Raw genomic sequence first — 25,264 nt, 5'->3', positions numbered from 1 at the left:
ATAAATGTTCGATCTCATTTCTCTGCCAACAGATTTTAACACTTTACCGACCGATAGCAGATTAATCGAATTTTTATCGCCGATGCTTACCGACCGATACCCTATTAATTGGCTTATTGTCGCCGACGCTTACCGACCAATAGCTTATTAATCGCCTTTTTACCGCCGACAATCTTTCTCATTATTTGAGCAGTAATTTGTTATTTACTACTAAGGTACCTTGCTCAGTTGTGTCAGTTGCGTTGCTTTCTAAGCTCCCACAGTTTTATACCAATTTGAAAAACATACCGTTCGCGATGAACGAAAAGAATGGTATTGGAGAGTCTAAACAGAAACAGAGCCGGCGCCAAGTAGAATCTGCGCCTGAGCTGCCGGTCAGACGTGCGTATACTGTTGAACCGCTAGCGGTCAGTAAAGTGTTAAGAGTGTCGCCTATGGAAACGTTGCTACTGGTTTGCGTCCTTTGCGGGCGTTCAAGTCTCTAATTGTCAGCGCGCCTTCTCTCACGTGTTTGCGATCTATAGTTCGATTTTGTTCCACACTTTTTCCATGGAATAACGTAGAGAAAAAAATTGCAAGATTTTAAGAAGCTTTTGGTAGAAAGATAGAGGAATTCGTGGATCTAACTAGGTGACACAAGAGAGGAGCTGCATCGTAAGTTAAAGTACGGCCCACGTGGTCTGCTCTTGATAATTGATCATTTCCCTCGTCGACGCGCCGTTAAACGCTTCTGCCCGGCGAGATCGTTCTCAACACGAATCGCGAACCGTCTTGAATTTAGGTTATTTTCTAATTGCACGCACTTTACCGTAACTTCCGGTCTCGCGGTGCCGTGCATCACGCTCCTCTGCACGTTCACTGCGTTTTTTACCATTTTTTGACAAGATTCACCGCCAAGATAATCTCGTTCTCTATGTTCATCTGTTATTTCCTTCTTGATAGAAGCTGTTTAAAACGAGGTAATCGTTTCTAACGAATTGTTCGAAAAATATTTGATCAACGACCAACTGCTTTGTCTCCGAGTTTCTTCGAAGTCTTTTTGTTGAAAGTAGAATTACATTATTCTATCGAAAAATTCATTCTCCGTGACAGTTCCCATTGTAAAGGCAGCTATAACAATAAAATCGAAGTTTCCGATCTGTATTCAAAGACAAAGCACGATTCACACGACACACCTATGGAGGAACTCGTTTTTATCTTTCATAGAATATCGTTTGAAAGGCGAATCAAAGTTTCTTATCATGCAAATGGAACACGATTCCTTTCAGCAACGTCTCTTTCAGCTTCGATAGTCAAACGACATCTCCATGTTTTTCACCATCTTTTTTTTTCCTTTTTTATCATTGAACAGTTCCGTAGATCGCCATAGGCAAGTGCGAACGTTCCAATGACGATTGACGTCACGCAACTCGACGCAAGGTGGCAGTTTTGTGTGTCACATCTAGCGTGTTAAATCGAACGGAATCGACAACGTTCGAGTTCCGTGAAATCGTTGCGATACTGTAACACTAGAACTATCGATAGCTATTTAGCTATACGCCTTAGGCGATAGCTACACGAAGCCATTTCTACGAAAACCAGTCAAAATAACTGGTCTTTTAGAAATACCTAATAATAGAATATTTTTATGTTTGTTAATTTATTACTTTCTTACAGAAGCAATTCCATGTTATGTAGTAGATTTTTCGTATTATTAATCCTTCTGGGACCATCGTCTCTAAACGAGGATTGACACATTTATAAAATTGTAGAACCAGTCATTTTGACTGCTGTGGTATTTCTAGTGTTAGCATCTAGCGATTTAGCGATCGATCCGGAATTTTCCTGATAATTGATATCGTCATATCGAATGATACGCAGTAAAAATGGTAAAAACGTGTGGCAGGTTGTACAAAACGAGGAAACTGGTTAATTGGGGGTCGATAAACAGATTGCAGCACCCTCTTACACTTTGACAAGAACCAGTTATATCGACTGGTATTAATATAAGTAGCCTTGATACAAAATTATTTTTAGTTTGAATACATAAAAAACAAAATAGAATTCATTATATTATTCTTTTAGCTATCGTTGCGAAAGTCGTTACGTCATTGCGGAAAAAGATATAACGCGAAGTAGGAATTTTAAAATGAAATTGTAAAACCAGTCAATTCGACTGGTGTGGTAGTTCTAGTGATAAACACGCCTAATTTCCCCGGCACGTATCTATCCAATGAATCATGGCAACGACGATTACATGTTAACCGGTTGCTATCTTTCTACGTGACTTGTGGCAAATCACCTTCGACTCCGCCATCCACCAACTCTTAATAAATTCACGATGCTATTATAGTTAGCAGCGCTATTACGAGGTCGCGGTTTTTACAGAAACACTGGCAGGAAATATATTGGATTGGCAACTAAGTGGTTGCGGGTTTTGTCAATACCATCTAACGAGAAAATCAGCAATCACTTAGTTGCTAACCTAATACATAGACTAGAGTTAAACCGTTCATTATCGCGAGCAATATCGCGTATAACTTACGACACGTCTATTACTGGGACAAGGTCGTCGTGAAATCTGCAATGTCCTCTGAAAAACGATTCCGGTTAAGATCGGATCGGCTACGATCGAGTTCGTGCTCAATAAATCGCGTTCGTGTACTGTATGTACAATCGATGGATAAACGAGGATTCATCACGTTGATTAATTAATATTTTACCGACCGATAGCAGATTAATCGGTTTTTCGTCGTTGACATTTACCGACCGGCTTTTTGTCGCCGACAATTTTTCCCATTATTTGAACAGTAATTTGTTATTTATTACTAAGGTACCTTGCTCAGTTGCGTCAGTTGCGTTGCTTTATAAGCTTCCACAGTTTTATACCAATTTGAAAAACATACCGTTCGCGATGAACGAAAAGAATGGTATTGGAGAGTCTAAACCGAAACAGAGTCAGCGCCAGGGAGAATCTGCGCCTGAGCTGTTGGTCGGACATGCATCATATGCTGTTGATCCGCTAGCAGTCGGTAAAGTGTTAATGAAGCGATAGGAAGAAATAGGAACACTGATGTAGCGTTTTTCTGGAGCAATGCCATTTCTTGAATATTAGGTTGGCAACTAAGTGATTGCGGAGTTTGTCATTAGATGGTAATGACAAAAGCCGCAATCACTTAGTTGCCAACCCAATAAGATGTTGTATTCTTCGATTACTTTCATCCTACGAAATAGACGATTCGCTAGAAACAGAAAGCAGCTATTGTCGAGTTTTCTGATTTTCACTAACACGTAACAACACAACAGTGGAATCAATAGTATAAAAAATCATTTGTGTCATGACTTATTATATTATTGAGTGAGAATTATCTATTGAGTTGGGAACTAAGTTTTGTCAATACTACCTAATGACAAAATCCGCAACCACTTAGTTGCCAACCTATTACTTCTATAAAAACAATCTGTCGCGAGAGTTACAAGTTTGCGATGTAATTAGAAATAATTGTACAATATAAATACGCGCATAGTGATCGTGTAAGATGATAAATATTTTGTTTCGAAAGATTGGGAGGAATATAGCGTTGAATGTCTCGAAAACAATGTATTGAGCAGCAATTAAGAATGTTATTGCATTCCTTTGTTTTCCTGGAAAAGCACGATTAAGACTTGTGATTTTCTGTTGATAAGACCTTCGATTTCAATACACAGAGAGAACCACTTACATCGATAATTTACAAATACCGCAATCTTGTAAGAAAATAGATGGTTTCATAGAATTCAGACGATGGAAATCTCACTGTCGCGAAAAACGGATACGAACGATGGATAGGGTGCAACCTGATCCAATCGTTGGGAATAATCGACGCGAGGGCGGCAGATGGTTTTAAGGGACCCAAACGCGGAAAACAATTTCTTTTCGTGGCAAATATTTTACTTCCAAACAGAGCACAATGACAGCCTATGGTCGAATAGCGACACAATGGTTTCGTGGGTTTAACAAGGAAAAGCCTTGCATTTTGTGGAAGTGGCCTTTTCACAAAAGTATCCCGTTCACGTGGCCGTGTTCTCTGGTTTACACACCACCTCGATTTTTTCAAGAGGCGCCAACCCTCGAAACCGCGTGCTATCCATCGAAAAATATTTACCCATGGACATTTATATACCACGTTCCCCGACGATTTTCCATTTTCGAAAAACTTTTCTCAAGGAGACGTGTGACATATATCGATGAAAATCTCGTGTTTTTTTATCGCATTCTGAAATATCGAATTGCCAGATATTCTTCAACCTTTTGTACTGCTATGTCGAGTGTGACCAGTGGACATCAGTTTTTATCTCAGCAGCTCCTTTGTCGAGTCCCAGTCGACATTGTTTCACGTCCAAATCAATAGATTGCATCCTGGAAATTGTTTCAACATATATCATACATTTAAAAATTAGAAAGTACAACAATAGTGTGAATAAAACTGATATTTGAATGAATTTCTTTCCTCCTTTGTTTATTTAAATTCTCTTATTTTTTAGTTAAAGTAAATTTAAATTTAAATAAAATTTAAATAAAATTCCCAGTGCAAAGGGTTAAAGATAGTAAATCGAGGTCGGCGAAAATTGAAGAGGTTAGTCGCGTGCGATGTGAACGTTACATTGTCGTACAATTTTCAGTGTATACATATGTATTGGGCTTCTAGTAGATCACTGCTTCAAATTAGGACCGTCGGACGTCAGCAAGGGTTAATTGCAGCTATTTCCATGATAAAAGGAACGTAGAGCAAAAGACTGCATGAATCACGCAACTAGATTCTCTAGATGCAACCTAAATTTCATTTATAACTACTAACAACGACCACTTTTACTTCGATAAACTACACAGCCACCTATCGCAACATTTTCTAACCTATTAAATCGGCAATCAAATGATTGCGGGTTTTGTCATTAGATAGTAATGACAAAATCCGCAATTACTTAGTTGCCAACCTAATATATGAATCGCTTAATCCTCCTTCGAATAGATTGAGGTTAGAAGTTCTACTGTGCTTAAGCGACTGCTGCTATTTCGAACTGAAGCTACATTTAAATTAATCTCACACGAATACAATCACTTTTCTGTATAAATCCGTGATATTAATTTCTGTCGATGCAAATATCAAGTGTTTCATGATCGAAGCAATTCGAGATTATGAAGATATCGAATGGCACGTAATGTGCAAAGAAACACATAAAATATCCAAAGTGAAATGTTATTTAGGTTGCATTTGTTAAAATGTGACACTGCATAAAGATCGACAGTCCATTCATAATTCCGCGTTAATTTACTAATTGAACTAGTACACTTTTATAGTATAAAAGTACAATTGCAAGATCGTTTTCCTACAATTGCAATTAACCATCGATACAAGCTATCGCACGCTTCTCTTCGGTAACTAAGTGATTGCGGATTTTGTCAATAGATGGTATTGACAAAATCAGACAATACCATCTATTGACAAAATCCGACAATACCATCTATTGACAAAATCCGCAATCACTTAGTCGCCAGCCGAATATTTAGAAGAATCTAAAATAAAAAACCAGCCGCTATTTTTACCCAAAACTTCAGTATTCCTCGATCCCTTCCGCTAAACTAAATCGCCTAAATTTCTCCGGTGAAATCCCCTCCCTCCCTCCCTCGATATGCACTTACCACGATATAGAGGCCCCTGCATGTGGCCAGACGAGAAACCACCCGCACATACACGCGTCGATCCTCTCCAAGTAAGGATATATTATTCGGTTGCTTGTGTTCGGTTGGCACGGCGTGTTTAACTACCCCCGGGTGTGCGTGGATCAGCCGGCTAGATGAAGCGGAGCCGGGCCGAGATAAAACACACTGTAAACGGCCGGCCGGTCGGATATTTGGTTACAGGGAGGCGGCGGCACGTGCGCCGCAGCTCCGGGCCAGGTGGTGGAGCTCGTGCCGTTGAAGAAACAGAAGAGGCAGCAGCAGCGGGGGTGGGAGGCTACGTGGACGGCCTGGACGAAGGAAGGGGAGGATGCGATGCGGTAGGAGCGAGCGTGCTCGAGGAGGTTAGTTGCTCACCGGTGGCCGATGGCGAGGTCTGCTGCGGCGACAGCAGTACCACCACCAACTACAGCCACCGTCGTCATCACCTGCATCATATACATCGTCGCTATAGTCATCGTCATCAGCAACAACAACAACTACAGCGTCAACGATGTCACCAACGAAGGGACAGCGTGGCTAGCAACGAGCTGGTCGTCGACGAGGAAGCCGACGATGAGGCTACGTATCAGGACCAGGCTACCGCTGCTCCTCCTCATCGGGACATCCGTCACGAACTCCACCACCTACAACATCATCATCATCTGCATCATCACCATCACCACCATCACCACCCTCACCATCACCATCATCATCATCTGCATCATATCCATCAGCGACTGCGGGACGACAGACCGCCTTGCGATCGGGACGAAAACGCCGATCGCATCGTCCGGACCACCAGCAATCGCCACGCGGATGGTACCACCGCCACCGACAACCCTGCCACCGTCACTGCCATGACGAGAGGATGCAGGATCCCGCCCTACCTCGCTACTCTACTCATCCTCTCTTATACCCTCTTCGGTATAGCAGGTTAGTGCACGAGCCTTTTTTCTCTTAAGTTTGTCCATTTTTACGTCCGGTTGATCGTTATCGCGAGACGATAACGTGAAACACAGTGGTGGACCAGTGAAGTGATGAAATGATCTCGAGAATGAGCCAGTGTTGTCGAGAATTGTATCTGTGAAAACGATAAGATTGTAATCGTGTAGATCAACTCTGTTCGTTCGCAACATCGATCTAAGAAACTTCTGGAAAGTTTGAATATTTTTGCAAATTTTATTCAAATTCGGCCGACTAAGATACTGTCAGATCGCAATCTATTGGGTTGACAACTAAGCGATTGCGGATTTTGTCGTTAGATGGTATTGACAAGGTCCGCAATCACTTAGTTGCCATGGAAATATACAAGTTTGAAACGCGTGTCACGTAAAATTGCAAAGGAAGGTATTACCGTGTGTTGATATAATTCGATAACGCTGAATTATAAGGTCAACAAATTACGACGTACACAGTCGATAAGTTAGCGTATACAAAGCGATCCCATTGTCCGTATTTAGAGAAGGCGAACTCGAGTGGACGCGTGGCAGCGACAGATTGCGAGAACGCGACACGTGCGATGCTTCCCGAGACCCTAATCGCTCGTAACAATTACGTACATACCGCGTGAATTATTCCGGCGAATTTGTACACATATGGCCCTGTAAATGGCCCTCTAATCTTTCTGAAGCGCATAAAAGGAAACTGGACACAAAATGGAAGTAATTGAAGGAAATTGCAACAGAAAGTGGAAGTTTGCAAGAAACCAAATATTTCCCCAAATAACCGGGCATTTCTCTCTGTTAAACTTTGCAATCTTCAACTAACTGTGTCCAATAAATGGTTCCTTTTTGAAACCATAGTACCCATATAAAATTTACGATTATGTATTGTTCTTGTCGCGAATAAAAGATCATTCAGACACGTTTAGTCAAGTGGCAACTAATTTTAGCAACTTGGCGTGTGCCAAAATTTAGTCGGTTAGTTTAGTAAAACGTGGTAGTAGTTTAGTCAAGTGGCAAGTAATTTAGCAATTTACCGTATATGAACACTAAAATGTAATCAAGTAATTTAGTAAAACGATTTTGTCGTTTATTATGTTCTTTACAAGCTTCCAAAAATTTCATTCTTTTTTGTCCACTTCAAACAATTTCCGAAATTGCCCGGAAAATAGTTTTCGCCTAAACGATTACCAAATATCCTCGTTTCAAAAGATGGAAATCTCGACAGCTACCAGGTGCGGTGTACTTGACCAGATAATCTAGAAATTTGAATCTATTTTAAATCTATTGAACGTGTTTCAACGAGCCTTGATATTCTATGCGATGTTTATACAAATAACAGACGATAAATTCCACTGTAAATTCGATGTACGCGTTTTTAAAGTAGAAACACGCGCAGAATCGTGTGGCATCGACCGTGTTCGACGTATTGCAAAATTATAACAGGTGACAGATAGAGCGAGGCTCGCATGGCCGGATGCAACGTGCGCTGCGGTTCTGCGTAAGAACGTCGATGTTGCTGCGAAGCTCGTGGCTCCTGGCGCGTCTCTCTTATTACCCGGCGGCCAAGTTTCACGTGGCGTGCGCGAATATTTTCTAACTTTCGAATTGTTCGATGGTATGGCAGATTAATGCGCCGAGTATCGAGTGCCTGACGTTCCATTCGATCCTCCTTGTCCGTAAGGTGGCATCGTGTCTCCTGTAAAAAGCATATACGATCCATTAGCTATGGAAAATGCGACAAAATGGAATATTTCAAATTTTTAAACCTCAGAGGGCGAGCAATCTTTCTGCTAGATTAATCGAAATGAAAAGCTTGCGAAATATTTACGATGGTTGAGGCGAAACTTTCGACTAAATATCGCGATAATCAGGTTACCCTAACACTTTGACTGCCACGCCGAAATCACACGTTTCGCAGAGGGCGCCACGGGAGTATTTTTATTATTCAAAGCATATAATGGCGCAATAATAGTAAATTGATGACGCAAGACAACATTCTTCCCCAATGGACCGTTTATCTTATTGGTGGTCACAGGTGGCGCCTTGGTAATAGTTAATAGCGACATATTATAACAAGGCTTCGTTTATTTCAACAAACCATTCGCTTTCGTTATTTCGTCGTAAGTAAAACGTGCAGAATATATTGTTAAAACATGCAGAAGATATTAGTAAACAGTATTTGCTCATTCTGTATATAATAGTAAAGTATGTGCACACTTCTAATTTCAATTATATGATTATTTAATCATATAATTTACAAATATTTTGTAAATAATTTTACAATTATTTACAATTACAATTATTTATTTACAATTATCATCATTTACAATTATTTTCTAAGGTGTGTTTATAATAATATTCGTAGATTTGTTCTCATTTTTTTTTTCTATTGATGTCCCAATAAAAATGTTTAATCGTTCAATGGGCACTTTTTATTTCAAAGTATCTTCTATTTACCGGTTATATTGAAAATGCCCCAACTGTAAATTTTCATTCAATTTTTGCAATTGTAAAAAGTCGAACCGACGACCACACAGTGGCGGCGTCGCAGGAGAAACCGTGGTAGGTCATATATGACCCAAGTGGCAGTCAAAGTGCTAATTGCGACTTAATGATACTGATAGGAATCGGTAACGTGACAAAAGAAGATGCCGATGGAGGATAACAGAATGGGAAGAAGGTTTTCCAGTTTAGCTTTTACGAGGCACAAGGAGGGAGGAGACGATCACTTAGACCGGCTCTAAAATACCGGACCACCCTTTGTGTTTGCCAAACCTGGAAGCCGAAGGAATTTCTAAAGCGGCTATTCGACAATTCGTCTCTCCCTTGTGCCCAATAATGGGATAAACGATGGTTGGCTTTTGGTCGTTACACAACTTAATCGTGCAAATTTGCCGCCAACATGTTCTCAGCTTTCTGGCTGTGCTTTCATTCGTCCGCCATCGTGATTTCCTCAATGGACAATGGCTGCTTTGAAAAGGCGACCTTTTTTACAGTAAATTTCACAGTATATTTCGATGGAATCGACGTGGAAATATTTTTAGTGAAAGTAATTTAGCAGAGACGTTTGAAGTGACTGAAACAAGAAACTTGAGAAGGTATGCGCTGGTGATTCTATGGATGATTAATTTTGAATGATTTCTGTTGACAGACGCCTGTTCATCGCGGTCGACGCCGAAACCACGGCCACCGACGCCGACGCCTCGACCGAACATCACATTCCACATGTACACGTGTCCACCGGATTATGCGGAATGGTACTGCTTGAACGGTGCCACATGTTTCACTGTCAAAATCGTCGATTCCCTCCTTTACAATTGTCTGTAAGTACGCCGCTGGTTCATTTCTCTTCCTTCATTTTTATCAGAGAACAATTTTGCATTTCACTAAAAAAAATAAAATAGTCAAATTCGAGGATGATATCCTTCTGGGGTTAGCTATCCACATGTTATTTAGCAATTAAGTTAGAGAAATATTTACCAAATTGTAAAGTGCATATTAAATAATAAAAAAGAGAAAAACTTTTGCACTTGTTCTGCAAGACGGTAGGAGTTCAAAGTATTGGATTAGCAAACGAAGTGATTGCGGGTTTTGTCGTTAGGTAGTAATGACAAAACCCGCAATCACTTAGTTGCCAACCTAATATATGAATCGCTTAATTCTCCTCCTAATAAATTGAGGTTAGGAGTTCTACTGTGCTTAAGCGACTATTGCTATTTATTGGTGTAAATATTGACAAAATGCTGAAAAAATTCGAGGTTGTAAAAATATAGGATTGCACGTAATATGTAAAAAAACATATAAAATAGTGAAATGTAATTTAGGTTTCATTTGTTAAAATACGAGATTGCATAAAGGTCAACAGTCCATTCATAATTCCGCGTTAATTTACTAATTGAGATATTGTGTCGATATTACTATAGTGCTTCAAAGAACACGAAGTAGTATAAAAGAACAATTGCAAGATCTTTTTCCTACAATTGCAATTAACGATACAAATTATCGCACGCTTTTGTTCGGCTTGGCAATTAAGTGATTGCGGATTTTGTCAATACCACCTAACGATAAAATGCGCAATCATTTAGTTGCCAAGCCAATACCATACCAACAGACCTTTCACAATCGAATCCGCTATTAACCTTCTGTACAACATTCTACAAGACCTTTCCGAAGGAACCACACACGATCTTCACCTCGAAATGTAATCGTGATGAAAGACCACACGCGCATGAGAATGCAGCCGCAGCATTCTGCGAACGAGACTTAGTTTAATGGCAGATATTCGAATCACCGTTTCATTCGATTCGCATGCTTTTCGTATCCGATAGAACAGCCGTTAACCGATTATTACGTATCGTATCTATCGACTATAGCGCCGTGGTTACCGTTCATTTTACAAATCTACCGTAAACTATGACAATGGCAGGTTACGTTGCAGATTCGAACGCCGTCTATCCCATCGAGCCTTAATTTATACTTTGTTTAACGCGATCGTAGTCCGCCTGGGAAAACGTTACTTCATAGAATATAAAGAAAACACATAGCGTTTCGTTTGCAGCACCGTTTAGCGTCGTTTTCGCTGATAACCATCGATCGTCCATTCCTGTAATCAACGTTACCTAGTTTCAGGTATTTCTGCGTGCCTGTCCCGAGATTGCTTACGTTTAAAGTAACTACTCGGGATGATTTACGACCGTGTAACACAGTGACCATTTGCGTCTACTTTTCCCCGATTAGCCTGTTCCCAGTATATCCTTTCGAAGCTTTCTATAAACGACATAGAAATTCACTTTGCCAACGCTCGATCAAGATTTCTTCGACTTATCGATCGGTTTGCAAACAATCCGCCTTGTGTAGCCGAGTTGGAAACCGACGTCCCATTTACCGGAGGGTCTCGTGGAACGATCGCTTTCCAAGAGGAAGCAGAACTATCTCACGGTGGAATGATTGCGACACGGCCGTATCACGCGTGGAATTTCAGCCGCGAAGACGCTTTGGAATATTACGTAATCAGGCACACCCTTAGTAAATAGCAGCCACTTGGAATGATCGTCGAAAATACGGTCGAACGCCATGGTTCCTCGCCATTAAATCTATCGATTATCGAAAGAGAATCTGCTGCGAAAGAACCAAAAAATTTCAACGTTGATTCCTAATTCCGCGATGTAAATCTTAAACATTGTTGCCGACCACGAGTAAACTCGTGATGCGCTTTTCTTCCGTATCAGTGCGCTGTTGGAGATGATGCAGCGCAATTATTGGTCAGCATATCTCAAGCTGTGTCTCTCGTTTATAAGACCAGTCAAATTGAGTCCTTTGTTGTAAAAAAAAAAATGTCAATGATGGCGGAACCTACCAATGAAGAATCTTTCAATGAATTATACGCGGATGTTTGTCTGAGTGATTGTGAATCAGATTGTGGTGACTTGGAAAATGATACTGCATCAGAAGATAGCGAATCTGATATTAGGTCACCAAAATATCATTAAACCTACGTGCATATTACAATGCAATAAGCACATGAAAGATGCAGATCAGTATTTTGCGAACAGCAGTATTTTAGGAAAAACTTTAAAGTGGTCCAAAAAATTAGCACTTTTTCCGATAAACTGCACCTTGCTCGATGCATATAAAATGTACTGTACCTATCTGCCAGAAAATAAAACAAGATACAACAAATTTCTACTGCAAGTAGCTAGAGAATGGAAAACTATGGATTCCAAAGAACGCAGCATTGCACCTGACACTTCTCGAATTTCTAAAACAGCTCCTTGTTATAATGATGCACCCTTCAGGCTTTCCGGACAACTAAGAGACCACGTGTTAGATAAAATAGTCACTGGCAGAAAAACAAATCCGACTAGAGCGTGTAGAGTGCGCTGTTCAAAAGGAGAACACAGCGAAACTAGATATATTTGCAAAAGCTGTTGTGTACCATTACACGTAGGAGATTGTTACACTGTTTATCATAGAAGAAAGAAATATTCAAAGTTGAATAATAAATCAAATTTATTAAAGTTTATTTATATTACTTTACTTGCACGAATTACGAAATAATAGCCGGTGACAATGTGTTAAAAGTTCCAATTTGATTACCGACTCGACACGATTACATCTGCATTACCTTGGTTTACACCTGTGGCGCCACTGACAATAGATGCGCAACTTATTTCACAGCAATTTCAAAAATTCTTTGCAACGAGATTCCCTGAGGCGACTAGCACCAATTCCCAGAATCTCGAAATGTTCTGGACGAATGCCCGACCACGCGTATACTTTCGAATGAAAGGAATCATCGGATCCCCGTGAACATTACACGGCAACCGACTTTTTTCTCGCTCACGCACACCCTCCAGGTTTGAGAATCGCATTGACATCAGCATGGCTGGAACAATTGCAACGGAACCGAAATGGGAAAAGGTGGAAAAAAGGATCACCGCGTTCTTCTTTCGCCATCGTCGACGTTAATCCCTGGTTACGTGCCGATGACACGTACCGAGGAATTCCTGTGGAAATCCTATGGAATGCCATCAATCGTACGAATCGACTCCTTTCTTTGTGGCCATTGCGATGGTCATAAACCGACACGTTCTTTAACAGATCTCTTTTCTCTTGGCCTTCGAATAGACCGCCCGGCTTGAAAGTTTTGTTGCCGACCGATTCCTGTGAAAACTAGCAAAATAGTCCATCGGTTAATGGCCTGTTTTTTTTTTAGACAAGTTAAGGTTACACGAGCGATAGTTTGGCATAGAATCTTTTAGAAGATGTATTTGCTAAACGACAAGCACAGAGATACGTATGAAAGAACATCATTTATCCTGAATTATTTTTTAAATATATAAAATATTGATTTCATTTTACATATGTCCAGTTCTTATAATTTTCCTGTCCTTGCCTTACAATCTTCCTAATAAAAGATCATTTTCATATTTAATCGATATTCCGATAATGAAGATTCGACCGTGTCAAATAACCTCACTTTTGCACTGTACTTTATCAGCCTTGGAATGTTAGTGTCATTCTATAGAAAACTTGCTCAATTTGAAAGTTTCGTTGCCGACCGATTTCTGTGAAAGCTAGCAAAATAGTCCATCGGGTAATAGCCTGTTTTTAGACAAGTTAAGCTTGCACCTGCAATAGTTTGGCATAGAATCTATTAGAGGATTTGTTTGTTAAACGACAAATACAAAGATGATCGAATTACTTTGTTTTCCTACGAAAGAACATCATTTATCTAGAATTATTTTATAAATATATATTGACATTTTATCGACCGATAGCTGATTAATCGGTTTTTTGCCGCCGACGCTTACCGACCGATAGCCTACTAATAGGTCTTTTTGTCACCGACGTTTACCGACCGATAGTCTATTAATCGGCTTTTTGTCGTCGATGCTTACTGACCGATAGCCGATTAATCGGTTTTTTCCGCCGATACTTACCGACCGATTGCCTATTAATCGGCTTTTTGTCGCCAACAATCTTTCTCATTATTTGAGTAGTATTTATTATTTGGTACTAAAGTACCTTGCTCAGTTGCGTCAGTTGCGTTGCTTTGTAAGCTCGCACAGTTTTATACCAATTTGAAAAACTTATCGTTCGCGATGAACGAAAAAAATGGTATTGGCGAATCTAAACCGAAACGAAGCCAGCGCCAGGGAGAATCTGCGCCTGAGCTGCCGGTCGGACGTGCGTATGCTATTGAACCGCTAGCGGTCGGTAAAGTGTTAATATTGATTTCATTTTACACATTTCCATCTCTTATAATTTTCTGTCCATGCTTTACAATCTTCCTAATAAAGGGCCATTTTCATATTTAACCCTTTGCACTGCTATGTCGAGCGTGGCTCGATATCAGTTTTTAACTCAGCAGCTCCTTTGTCGAGTCCCACTCGACATTCTTTCATGTCCACCTTCTTTTAAGAAACGTGCGAAAGGAAAGCAGGATTGCATGCTGGAAATTGTTTCAAGATATATCATACACTTACAAATTAGAAAATACAACAATAGTGTGAAGAAAACTGGTATTTAAGGTCTTTCTTCTCTTATTTTCTAGTTAAAGTAAATTTTAAATAAAACACTTAAAAGTTAAAAAGAAATTGAAATAAAATTTCCAGTGCAAAAGGTTAATCGATATTCCGTTAATGAAGATTCTACCGTGTCAAATAACCTCACTTTTGCAGTGTATTTTATCAGCCCTGGAATATCGGTGTCATTCTACAGAAAACATGCTAAATGCAAATTGCTTGCAATAAAAAGTTATTCCTAACCATGATCGAAGAATCTTCTGATAATATCAGGCTTTAATGACGAAGTTTCTAATACAAGAATAAACATTATTCATACACGCGCGCCATGAAATCGTGGACAGTATCTCAATCAGCGTTTCACCGTCCATGCACTTGGCTAACTGGCGAACTTTTTACACCGCGAATAACTCCAATTCATCAGTTTCCATGCAAACGACCGAATACATGGCGAAACGAATAAATAATCGCGTCGGAGGCCGATTGCTCTCGCGAGCATCGTACGTGCTACTTTTTCCTCGTTCGCGCTCCCATAATTTCCGCGGAACGAACAACAGGATTCCGTGAAACGGACGGAGAAAATTCCTGCGGTGGAAAGTGCTGGATAATAAACGTTTCCACTTTCTTGCCGGCATGTGCGCGCGCGTTACGAAGACGAAGAGGACATTTGCTAACGAGACCAGTGACCCGGCACTCGACGTTCCACTATTCGCTCTTGTCTCTCGATCTACGTTGATCTGTGGATCGACCAACCTACCTGACAGCTATGAAAAATATAATTCTGCGCAATTTTCTGCGCCATTTGTAACGTGTGTTAGAGATTTGTTCACGTTCAGGCGGTCACGTGTTGGCGCGTTCCAGCGCCCACTATGACGTCAAATACGAGAAACGCGGAGGAAACTACTAGATTTACGTGATCCGGACGCGCGCAAATCTCTTTTCATCGTCGACACCGGTTATAATTAAGCGCACACTTGAGAAATCTACTGGAAGGCCATTGATTAAATCGATAAGCGGTGCTCTGAAAGTAAGCCACAGTGTAAATTATTACGCCATGTAATCGCGTATACGCGATCTTGCTGCTGCATATAGCGGTTTAATTGCATTTGTGTGCACTTATTTTCGTTGTGTAAGGTGTTTAATAATAAGCGTAATATCGATGTAACTACAAGATGTAAGACTCGTAAACCGTTGCCATTGATAATAGGGCAATTCAGTTAGTCTTGTGTCTAAAGTTACAATAATTATTAATAATTACTAATGTTACAGTAATATTACTCTGACTATCTTTTTACTTTGTAAACATTGGAATATTCGATATTGCTCGATCATTACAAATTTCGTATTTCAGGGCCGGCGCAAGGCAGGTTGTTGAGCGGGTTCGCCGGAACCCGGCCCCGCGGTCTACGGAAATTACTCAATTAAAAAAACACCGATTTTGATTAACTTTTTACAGAATGACGATACCATTAACAGATGCAAGACATTTTTGTAGTAGCGATGAAAATCATGAAAAGTCAGTGTCGTCATATCCTGCAAACTACTTTAGAAAAAAACAAATCCAGACGCTTTCAGAGAAATGTACTTTTCAGACAAGTTAAACTACATCAATAGTTTTTTGCAAAAGTCATACAATGATTACAGATTTTCTACTTTCATTGAATCATTTGCCCCTTGAAAGCGAATTATGCATGCGAAAAAACATTGCTTGGATTTGTTTAAAAAACTGCTTATAAACAATATACAATACGTAACAGCATTTGTAAATAAATTTGTAATTGCTCGTTGTAGAATTTAAGTGTAGGATTTCAATGTGCACTCAGGGCCCGCAAAAGGTCACGCCGGCCCTGCTCTGAGAACGAGTAATTATTTATTGCGCTTGCTCGCATGAGGAAGTATCGAGGCCTTGATACGCTTCAACTTGCACGGCGAGTATCGACGTGTTACGTTATCGATGATAGACACCTCGCACAGCGAATTAGCCGCGTTTCCAGCCGAAACTACGGTAAAAGGGGGAAGGGCGGGATCTGTGTCTCTCGGTAGAAGCGACCATGTAATGTTTCGTTGCGTGGGAGTAACGGAAGCGTTGCTTAACCGTTTTAGTGGCAGCGGTTTTTAAGAATCCGTGTCGGATTGTGCCATGCAGCGGGATAGCACTCCGTTCATTTATTCGCGAGAAATGCCGATCGACGCGATCACGCTGCTCTTTTATTTTCGTTTATGCAGGCAGCTTACGATTATTCGAAAAAAGAAAAGTAATTATGACTCTGATATGACCGGCGACGAGCTATTGGCTTGGTAACTAAGTGATCGCGGACTTTCTCATTTGGTGGTAATGAAGAAATCTGCAACCACTTAGTTGCCAACAGTTAAGTGGTCGGTACCGGGAAGCAAAAGAAGCGAACGCTTTGATGAAACGAAAACTATGGTAGCTGGCGTATGATCTGCGTTTATCGTGCATCGTTATCAGCGAGTGTGTCTGAAAGACTATTGTGCGTGACCAGGATCTGACGTTAATTCAACGATCACAGGTCTCAATTAATTGTAAATGTTGTTCGGGTTAATCTGGATGAAACGAGCCAGCATTCGGCTAATTATTCCGCTCCAAGGGCGAATCATGATTCGGCGGTACCGTTCCATGAAATCGACCGTGAGAATCCTTTTAATTACCGGGTTATTACGAGCCTTGCGTATCGATACGTTCTAGAAACAATCGTTCCTCTCTACAGTTTTTACCTGTTCCTTATGTTCTTTTCTCTTATTTTCCTTGATCTTCCTTCTTTATTTTTTCTATCCGTCTTGATTTTGCTCCCCTCTCCTCTTTCCACACAGTTCTCCTATCTCCTTTCGCGCTTTTCTGTTAATAATTAAGTGTACTAATTGGGTGGTTCGAGCCATCGCCTACCTATCTGATTAATGCCCGATACTAAAAGCGGTTCGTGCCTAAAGAGTACGTTTTATAGCTTCCTGGATTTCTTGCCGCGTTTTACGGAAGTGCCGCGTACGAACAATAAAGTACCGACGTGCGTTCTACCGCTCTTTTATCCGGCCGATGTACAACACCGTATCTAACCAGGTTCGCTTTCTTTTCTTGCAGATGCGCCAACGGTTATATCGGGCAGAGATGCGAGTTTAAGGATTTAGATGGTTCCTATTTACGTAAGTATCTGCCGTTCTCGATTCTCCTGTTGTATTCCTGGTCGCCGCGACCAGATAGTTTTATTCCATTCTAGAGTCATGCTACATAGCAAGAGCCGACTATAATGCACTGGGTACAATGTAAATTCAACGAACTGGCTTGTTCAATCTGCAACGCGTGTTACAGGCAGTCCAAAGGGACAAGAAGCTGTGTCCGGTGACTAGGAAAGTGACGTTTTTGTTACAGCTTCCCGGCAACGTGTAATGTTGGAGACAGCCAGCATCGCCGGTGGTGCCACGATAGCAGTATTCCTGGTCGTTATCATTTGCATAGCGGCTTACATCCACTGTAAGCGAAAGCAAAAGGAATTACGGTCGAGGTATGTAGTTTCCTCTTTTATCATTATGAATTTTTCTTCGTCTATTTATTTATAGCCTTCCTTTCTTATCTTCCTCTCGCCTGGAATGATGAAAGTGATAATTAAAGCAGATTGATGACTTAGACATGGTTGATATTTAGATGAATTATAAAAAAGCTAATTCTCGTTCATTTCATAAATCTTGCATGGTGGTTGATGAATGCGCAAATTTCACATTCGACGTTATTTCTGTGCCAACAGTAATTGCGTCGACACGGTGGATGGTCCTGGCCGAGATCCGGAGTTAAGGCCGTTTAGCAACCGCAGCCGCTCCCTCATGATCTTCATGACCAAGAATCCTAATAGCTCGGTAAGTGTAGCACGCGTGCACCTGTATCGATACTCCTATGATTTCGTATCTTTTCACGCTTCACATGGCCTGAGGATATCTCCTGGCATGAATTTTTCCTCAGTGAAATTTGTCTATACCCATTTTCCATAGCTCGCATATTATTATTTGCGAAACTGTATCAGCTATACTTTGGACACGATTTCTTTACAATTGCCGTGTCGTACAAAGTACCAAAGATCTGATGCTTGGGTCGTTTAATAATATTTCCATCTATAAAAATAAATTATATATATATATATTATACTATATTATGTTTTATATAATATAATTATCTATGTATTTAATTAACAGATAAATATATATATATAAATATTTCACAGGATATATTTATATATAAATATATGTCTGAAGATTTAAAAATAATAATATTTTATATAAATTATTGTATATGTATAATTAGTTATATTTTAATTACTTTTTTCAATTTATTATTTAAATATATATATTTAGATTTATAAACATATAAATTTATATATATATACTTAAATATAATAAAACCACTTTTTCTCAATTTTCCCAGTCTTTATAAAAATTTCCCAATTTTATCAAATTTTTGTAAAAAATTTATGAAATTATTTAAATTTTTAAAAACCATAAAAATTAATAAATCATTAATAAAAGTATTAATAAAATTAAATAGTAATTTCCATTACATTTTTATTTAAAAAAATGGATTTTCAATGTTTATAAAAATTTGCCAATTTTATCCAATTTCTTAAAAAAATTTATCAAATTATTTAAATTTTTAAAAACTATAAAAATTAATAAATGATTAATAAAGTTATATAAAATTAAATAGTAATTTCCATTATATTTTTATTTTAAAAAAATGGAAATTACCAATGTAATAATCATAATCAATATTATAATAAAATAATTAATTAATATATATATACCTATATAATAGGATCTATTTTTCCCAATTTTTTAACTAAATTTCGCAGGTTTTTCACTCTTTATAAAAATTTGCCAATTTTATCAAATTTTTTAAAAAAATTTATCAAATTATTAAAATTTTAAAGACTATAAAAATTAATAAATTATTCATAAAATTTTATAAAATTAAATAACCAATATAATAATCATAATCAATGTTGCATTTAATTAATTAATATATATAAATATATAATATTACATAGAGAGAATGATTGATCAGAGAAAGTAAAAACTTGTTCGCTAAGAACCTTTCGTTTGTGGTGTTCTCAGGCGGCGATAGAGCAGACGAGAATGCCCGGATGGAACTGCCCGGAAGCGGAGTCAATGAGAATGGCGTCCATCAACGAAGGCAAGCGTTCCAATCAATGATAGAGTCAGTCCGGTGCCTAATTCCACTACACGAACCAAGGCGTCCAGCGTAGAAATCACCGACACCACGTCGACGGAAGGGAATCACTTTCACCCAGCTGCTTTCTGTCTCCGTCCATGGACTACGTTCTCGCGGTGACGTATCAGAGAGGAAGGAAGAGAGAAAAAAAAATCCATTGTGAACGTATTGCTCGACGATCGTGTGCAACTTTGAAGAGCCTAGCTTCGTCGTAATTCAATGTTTATTTGTGCCTGAATTATCCGGTCGACGAGTTTCTTGCATCGTTAAGGATCGTTTGAAGAGGAAGATCGTTTAGCTCGAGTTCGAGCGGTGCGTTTCTTCACAATGGAAGATCTCGTTGGCAAGACAGCAAGAGACGATCTCCTCGTTGGCAGCTGAAAAAATCGATACGCGGACCGGGATCCTCGGGATCGATGATTCGCGCGAGATCTAGAAAAGCGTAGGATTAAAAAGGAAATACGTAGCCGGTAACTTTAAATAGCTGGACCTGAACAGCTGGAAGAACAAAGGACAAGAAAGTAGACAAGAAGGCAAGCTTAAAAATAAAGCCTCTGCTGAATAGGTGACTCTCTTAATAGAAAGAAAAAGTAGGGAAGAGAGAGAGAGAGAGAGAGGAGAAGAGAAAAGAAGCATTTAGCGCGAACGTAACGGAGAAGAAGCATAAGTAATTTGTTCCTATCGGAGATACGAGATAGTTTAGAGCAGACAATAATAACCGGAGAATAATTACATAACGTTATTAGTATCGGTTAAGATAAATGTACCAGTTAAGTTTCGACGAATAATCCTCTGCTAAGTAGAAACGTTGCTCGTCGTAGAATATATTTGCTCGATTTTAATCGAGAAAACGCGCAGAAATAAGTCCCCTCCCTCAGATTTCACTGTTTTATTTTATTCTCCTTTTCCACAAACTCCTGTTTCCTGTATGTCCGATTTCGTTCGCTTCTTTTTTCCGTATCCTCACGCAGAAATCGATCCTTCGATGCAAGTTCCATGTTCAGCACAAGTTTCTTATAAATCAATACCACTGAAACGCGGAAAATAGAACGAATTACGTATCAGAAGCGTTAGCAGATGCAAAGCATTCGAAGTTCTAAATCGTTGAATGTCAGACAATTTCTCTTCTTCTACACTGGCTGATCCAGAAGGCAAGAAATTCGAAAATTCTAACCGTTTCTGTCGTTCAGTTTTCTTTCTTTCAATGTGCCGAATCGTCACGAAAGTTATGCGTCACAGCGATAATACAACGTTGATTTGCGTGACGGGCCAAAACTCGATCCTATAAGTGTGTTTCACTGTAAAATGTTCGTTCAATACAGACGTAATTATTTATTGGAAAGTTTTCGTTAAGTATATGTATTTTTTGTCCGCACAATGCCGTACGTGTAACTTCATTTAAATTCGTAATATAATTTAAATTCGGGTGGTAGGCGTTGGCGATTGTGAACGCCTTAACATGGTGAGAAAAGAAAAGAAAACGAACTCGAGGATGGTGTCTCTGTGCGGTGTTAAAACCTAGCGAAAGGAAAGTAAGCCTCGTTGTAATATTCGTTAGATCGTCGATAAAAATCGATTGAATTCTCGAAGACGAATGCACGAGTCGCGGTGGCGTCGATAGCGATCGTGTCCATCTATCGATTAAGATCGGAATCGAGCGCGCTGCAGAGCAAATCTCTGTTTCTCGCCTCTCTTCTTGTAAATAGTAAATTATCCACATAGGGCCAGCCGATTCGTTTTCCGTTAAATTTATCCCAAGAAAGATTGGGCCGTTGTAGCGGACAAACTACAATTATGACGACGCTGGTCGACAGCGAGTTCCCATTTCTTTACGGTGACTATTGACAAATAAATTTATCGGGCAACGAGTCGGCCGGATGACAGAGTCGATTGTTCGCGCGGCGTGCTCCTCTCAATATAACCAATAGAACTATCTCCATTCTTCTTTTGAATTTTGAAAGGAGTCGAGGATTCGTTTAAAACGATCGTTGTCGAACGCTACCGCGACGCCATCTTATAAAGTTCACGAAGAAGCACGATATGTTATTTGTTTGGTCGATCATAACCTAACACCCTGCAAGGATCGATCCTGTATTCGATGATGATTTGTACATTTGTAGATACTGTGCCGTGGAGTGAAGAAGCTTCCAAACGCTTTGAAGAAACAGAAAATGAAACGTCTAGTATACTTTTGTGTAACGTGTATAAATAATGTGTCGCGCGATCATGACCCGACGACGCTTTCGTTTCTTTGCTCGGCCACGAGCCTCGTGTTTTCTCTTTCGTTATGAAGTTTCAAAGCTTGAATGACTTACAAAACGTCGTAGAGATGCAGTAAGAGCTGGTAATCTTCCTGGACAACGAAAATCGGGAAGAAGAGTCGAAAGAAAGAAACGAAGGAGAAAACCGAAGAATACGCATACGTACGTAGAATTAGAAAACGAGATAGGTTCCGAGACGAGAAACGCGTGAAGCTAGGTGGCCTAATGTGTATTTCTTTTCTTTTTTTTATTTTCTGTTACGGGCACGAATTCGAATCGTAACCGTACGCTGTAATTTATTATAAATAGTCGTAATTATCGTGAAGAAATCGTAGCGTGAATATGGAAAAACTCTAATTTAATTATTCCCCAATCTTACTTCTCTCGTAACTTTGTACTTGGTTCCTAATTTATTCTTATATTATTTTCTTTCCTCTAATTATTAATTACCACGATTATTATTATTAACTTACTAATTTACAATCATTAGTTGCGATCATTTAATTATTCTCCTTTTATTATTATTACCGAACCACGATTAATCAATTTATTCCTAATACTACCGCGTATTATTTGGTTAACACGATATTTTTTAAGGACACGCACTTATTATTTATAAACGAACGAACGAGAGAGAGGGGGAGAGAGAGAGAGAAAAAAGTTATGTAAAAAAAGGAAAAGAACGAAGAGAAAAAGCACGCAATTTCCGACGCAAGTGCGCCTGTGAAAACCGCATAAGACTCGATAAAAAGTTTGCGTTCCGACATCGCACAGGCATTCGTTGAATATCGTAGTATCTGCGTTGTTCTTCAATCGAGAACGCCATTTTCCTACAATTCAGTCAGCCAGCACACAGGTTTCTTTCCATAAATGCAACGTAGTAAATAGAACCAGCAATCGTTGAATCAACTTCTAAACACTGTTCCACCGAATGTTCGAGTAATCGCTTCTAACGATCATGGCCGGTTCCTCGTAATTCTTCTAACTGATCGTATCGCGTTTCGAAACGCATCAACGTGCATCGTGAGAGCGATTACTCGAACCCGTCGATACCGAAAAATTGAGCAACGAATGGCAGATTGTTGAACACGTAGGACCTTTGAAACGTTTCATACGGGAACGATCGCAAGAGAAAAGATTCGTAGGTAGACTTCGATTGTCAGCTTCTAAACGTTAAAATATCGTCACGACCGAGTGATTGCTTGACCACGATCTTTCTCTTTTTTTCTTTTTAATTTACACCCTATCAGTCATCGAGGGAAAACATAACTTTAATTTTTGTCGAGAGAAAAGATAAATAAACCAGAGAGAGAATCATCGTCGGGAGCAATGACTTGGGCTTGTGACTTAGCGATCGTTTAAGCGTAGACAGTGGTAGCATTTTAGTACATCAGACAGCGCCGTAGCCGTGTATCGCGAAGATCAAGACGAAGAAGAGAACCGAAGGGAGGGAAAGAATAGGAAAAAAACAGACACGAGAAGGTTACGTTGCATTCGGTCGGCAGAAAGGGAAAGAAACAGAGAAAGAGAAACAGCTAAACGACGCGAAGAAATTTCGGTGAATTTTTCTTTTGGGTCAGCGTGGTCAGAGAGGTCTTATCCTAGGAGAGAGACCCGACGGGGAATGGTTTGTTCCACTGACCGGTCGATCGGAATGGACTCGAGGACACTGGAATCACGAAATTCTTAGTGGAGTGCGATCATTCCGATCGATAACTGGTCAACTCTACCGTCGGCGACCGTCGCTCAGCCCGTTCGTATCCTCTTCTTTCCTTTGTTTTCTCTTGTTTGCTTCTTGCTTTTCCGTTTCCGTTTCTTCTTAATATTCTGTTTTCCTTTCTTTTTTCTTTCTGTTTTCCTTTATTTGTTTTAATTTTTAATTTCCGGACGGAAATCTTCGCGCTCAGACGACACGCGAAAGGTCTCCAAGTGAAATTTGTTTCTTTTTTTCGTGAATTGCGTGCGCTTTATGACGGCGGATGGTAGGTACCCCGTCCGACATACCAAATCCGTACTTTCTGTCGCGATATATGCTGTTCGTTGTAAATGTACCAAAGACAATGTCGATTAACTGACAAAATAAAGGTAGTTTATTTATAAAAATGTTTGAAGAAGAATGAAAAAAAAAAAAGAAAGAAAGAAAATGATAGAGAGAAAGGAGCGGTGTGCACGCGGATAACGCGTGTATGATCTGCTTCGAAAAAATCGGACGGTAAGAACAATGAACGAATATAACGAGGATAATATAGTTAACAAGAGTTATCTATCCAAAGGAAAAATGCTGCTAAAGTGTCATTTAGCTAGAAGAGATTGATCATTGGATTCGCAATGTTGCATCGAAACATTGTTATTATTTTTGTAAAGAAACTATGTACATGTATTAACTTAGCGTGCTCTGCGTATGGAAGCTTACGATATGTTGATTATTATTACTATTATTATTATTATTATTGCTATTATTATTTCTATTATTATTTCTATTATTATTATTATTATTGCTATTATTATCTATTTTTATTATTATCTATTATTATTACGATTATTATTATATTGAAAGGAATAAAAACTTGTACTCTTGTTTCCCGAAATGGTTAAGTAGTATAAATAAGCGAGATCGTACATGTTGCTGCAATCATCCTTTAAACTTTAAACACTTTCCCGCCATTCTTCACTGATTGTTCCATAGGCTGCGCCACTGTCCTTCGCGTCCCTTCCCTTGCAATTAGATGATAATACGTCAGGCAAATACGTGATTATAGTTGTTTAAAAAGTTCTAGAACGTTTATCCTTGTATTTAAAAGAAGGAAAAGAATTGAAGAATGACATATATATATAATATAATATATATAAATAATATATATAAACATGACGTACTAAGTTTCACCAAAGAGAGCACAATATTTAAACCTTATTTTTCGAATTTGATCACGCAGTAGTTGCAGCGTAGATTTGATCACCGTGATACGTGTAATCTACGCATCGGAAAGTGTTATATTTAAAATATTTCGTGTTTGAATTAGTGTCTGTGTATATTAATTCAATGACAAATTGTTCAAAGAATCATTAAATTTGGAATAACATTAAGCAATTCGCGAACCTACAAATTTTTTGTGGAAACT

General features: G+C 39.2%; 1 protein-coding gene across 3 annotated transcripts in view; it reads left to right on the top strand.

The window, feature by feature from the left end:
- LOC117211104 overlaps positions 1–20,037 on the top strand; it is a 65,739-nt gene extending 45,702 nt beyond the window's left edge. For all 3 annotated transcript variants that reach the window (XM_033454690.1, XM_033454691.1, XM_033454692.1), the window contains exons 2-7: positions 5,882–6,613; positions 9,776–9,947; positions 17,749–17,810; positions 18,037–18,169; positions 18,410–18,518; positions 19,767–20,037. In XM_033454690.1, coding sequence (XP_033310581.1) covers positions 5,882–6,613; positions 9,776–9,947; positions 17,749–17,810; positions 18,037–18,169; positions 18,410–18,518; positions 19,767–19,865 — 1,307 coding nt within the window. In that variant the 3' untranslated portion in view covers positions 19,866–20,037. The remainder of the gene's footprint in view (positions 1–5,881; positions 6,614–9,775; positions 9,948–17,748; positions 17,811–18,036; positions 18,170–18,409; positions 18,519–19,766) is intronic.
- Positions 20,038–25,264: the final 5,227 nt, after the last annotated feature.

Source organism: Bombus bifarius, unplaced genomic scaffold (genome assembly GCF_011952205.1).
Source record: "Bombus bifarius isolate JDL3187 unplaced genomic scaffold, Bbif_JDL3187 scf7180000008218, whole genome shotgun sequence".
Classification (NCBI taxonomy): domain Eukaryota; kingdom Metazoa; phylum Arthropoda; class Insecta; order Hymenoptera; family Apidae; genus Bombus; species Bombus bifarius.
This window is presented reverse-complemented; position numbering and strand designations above follow the sequence as displayed.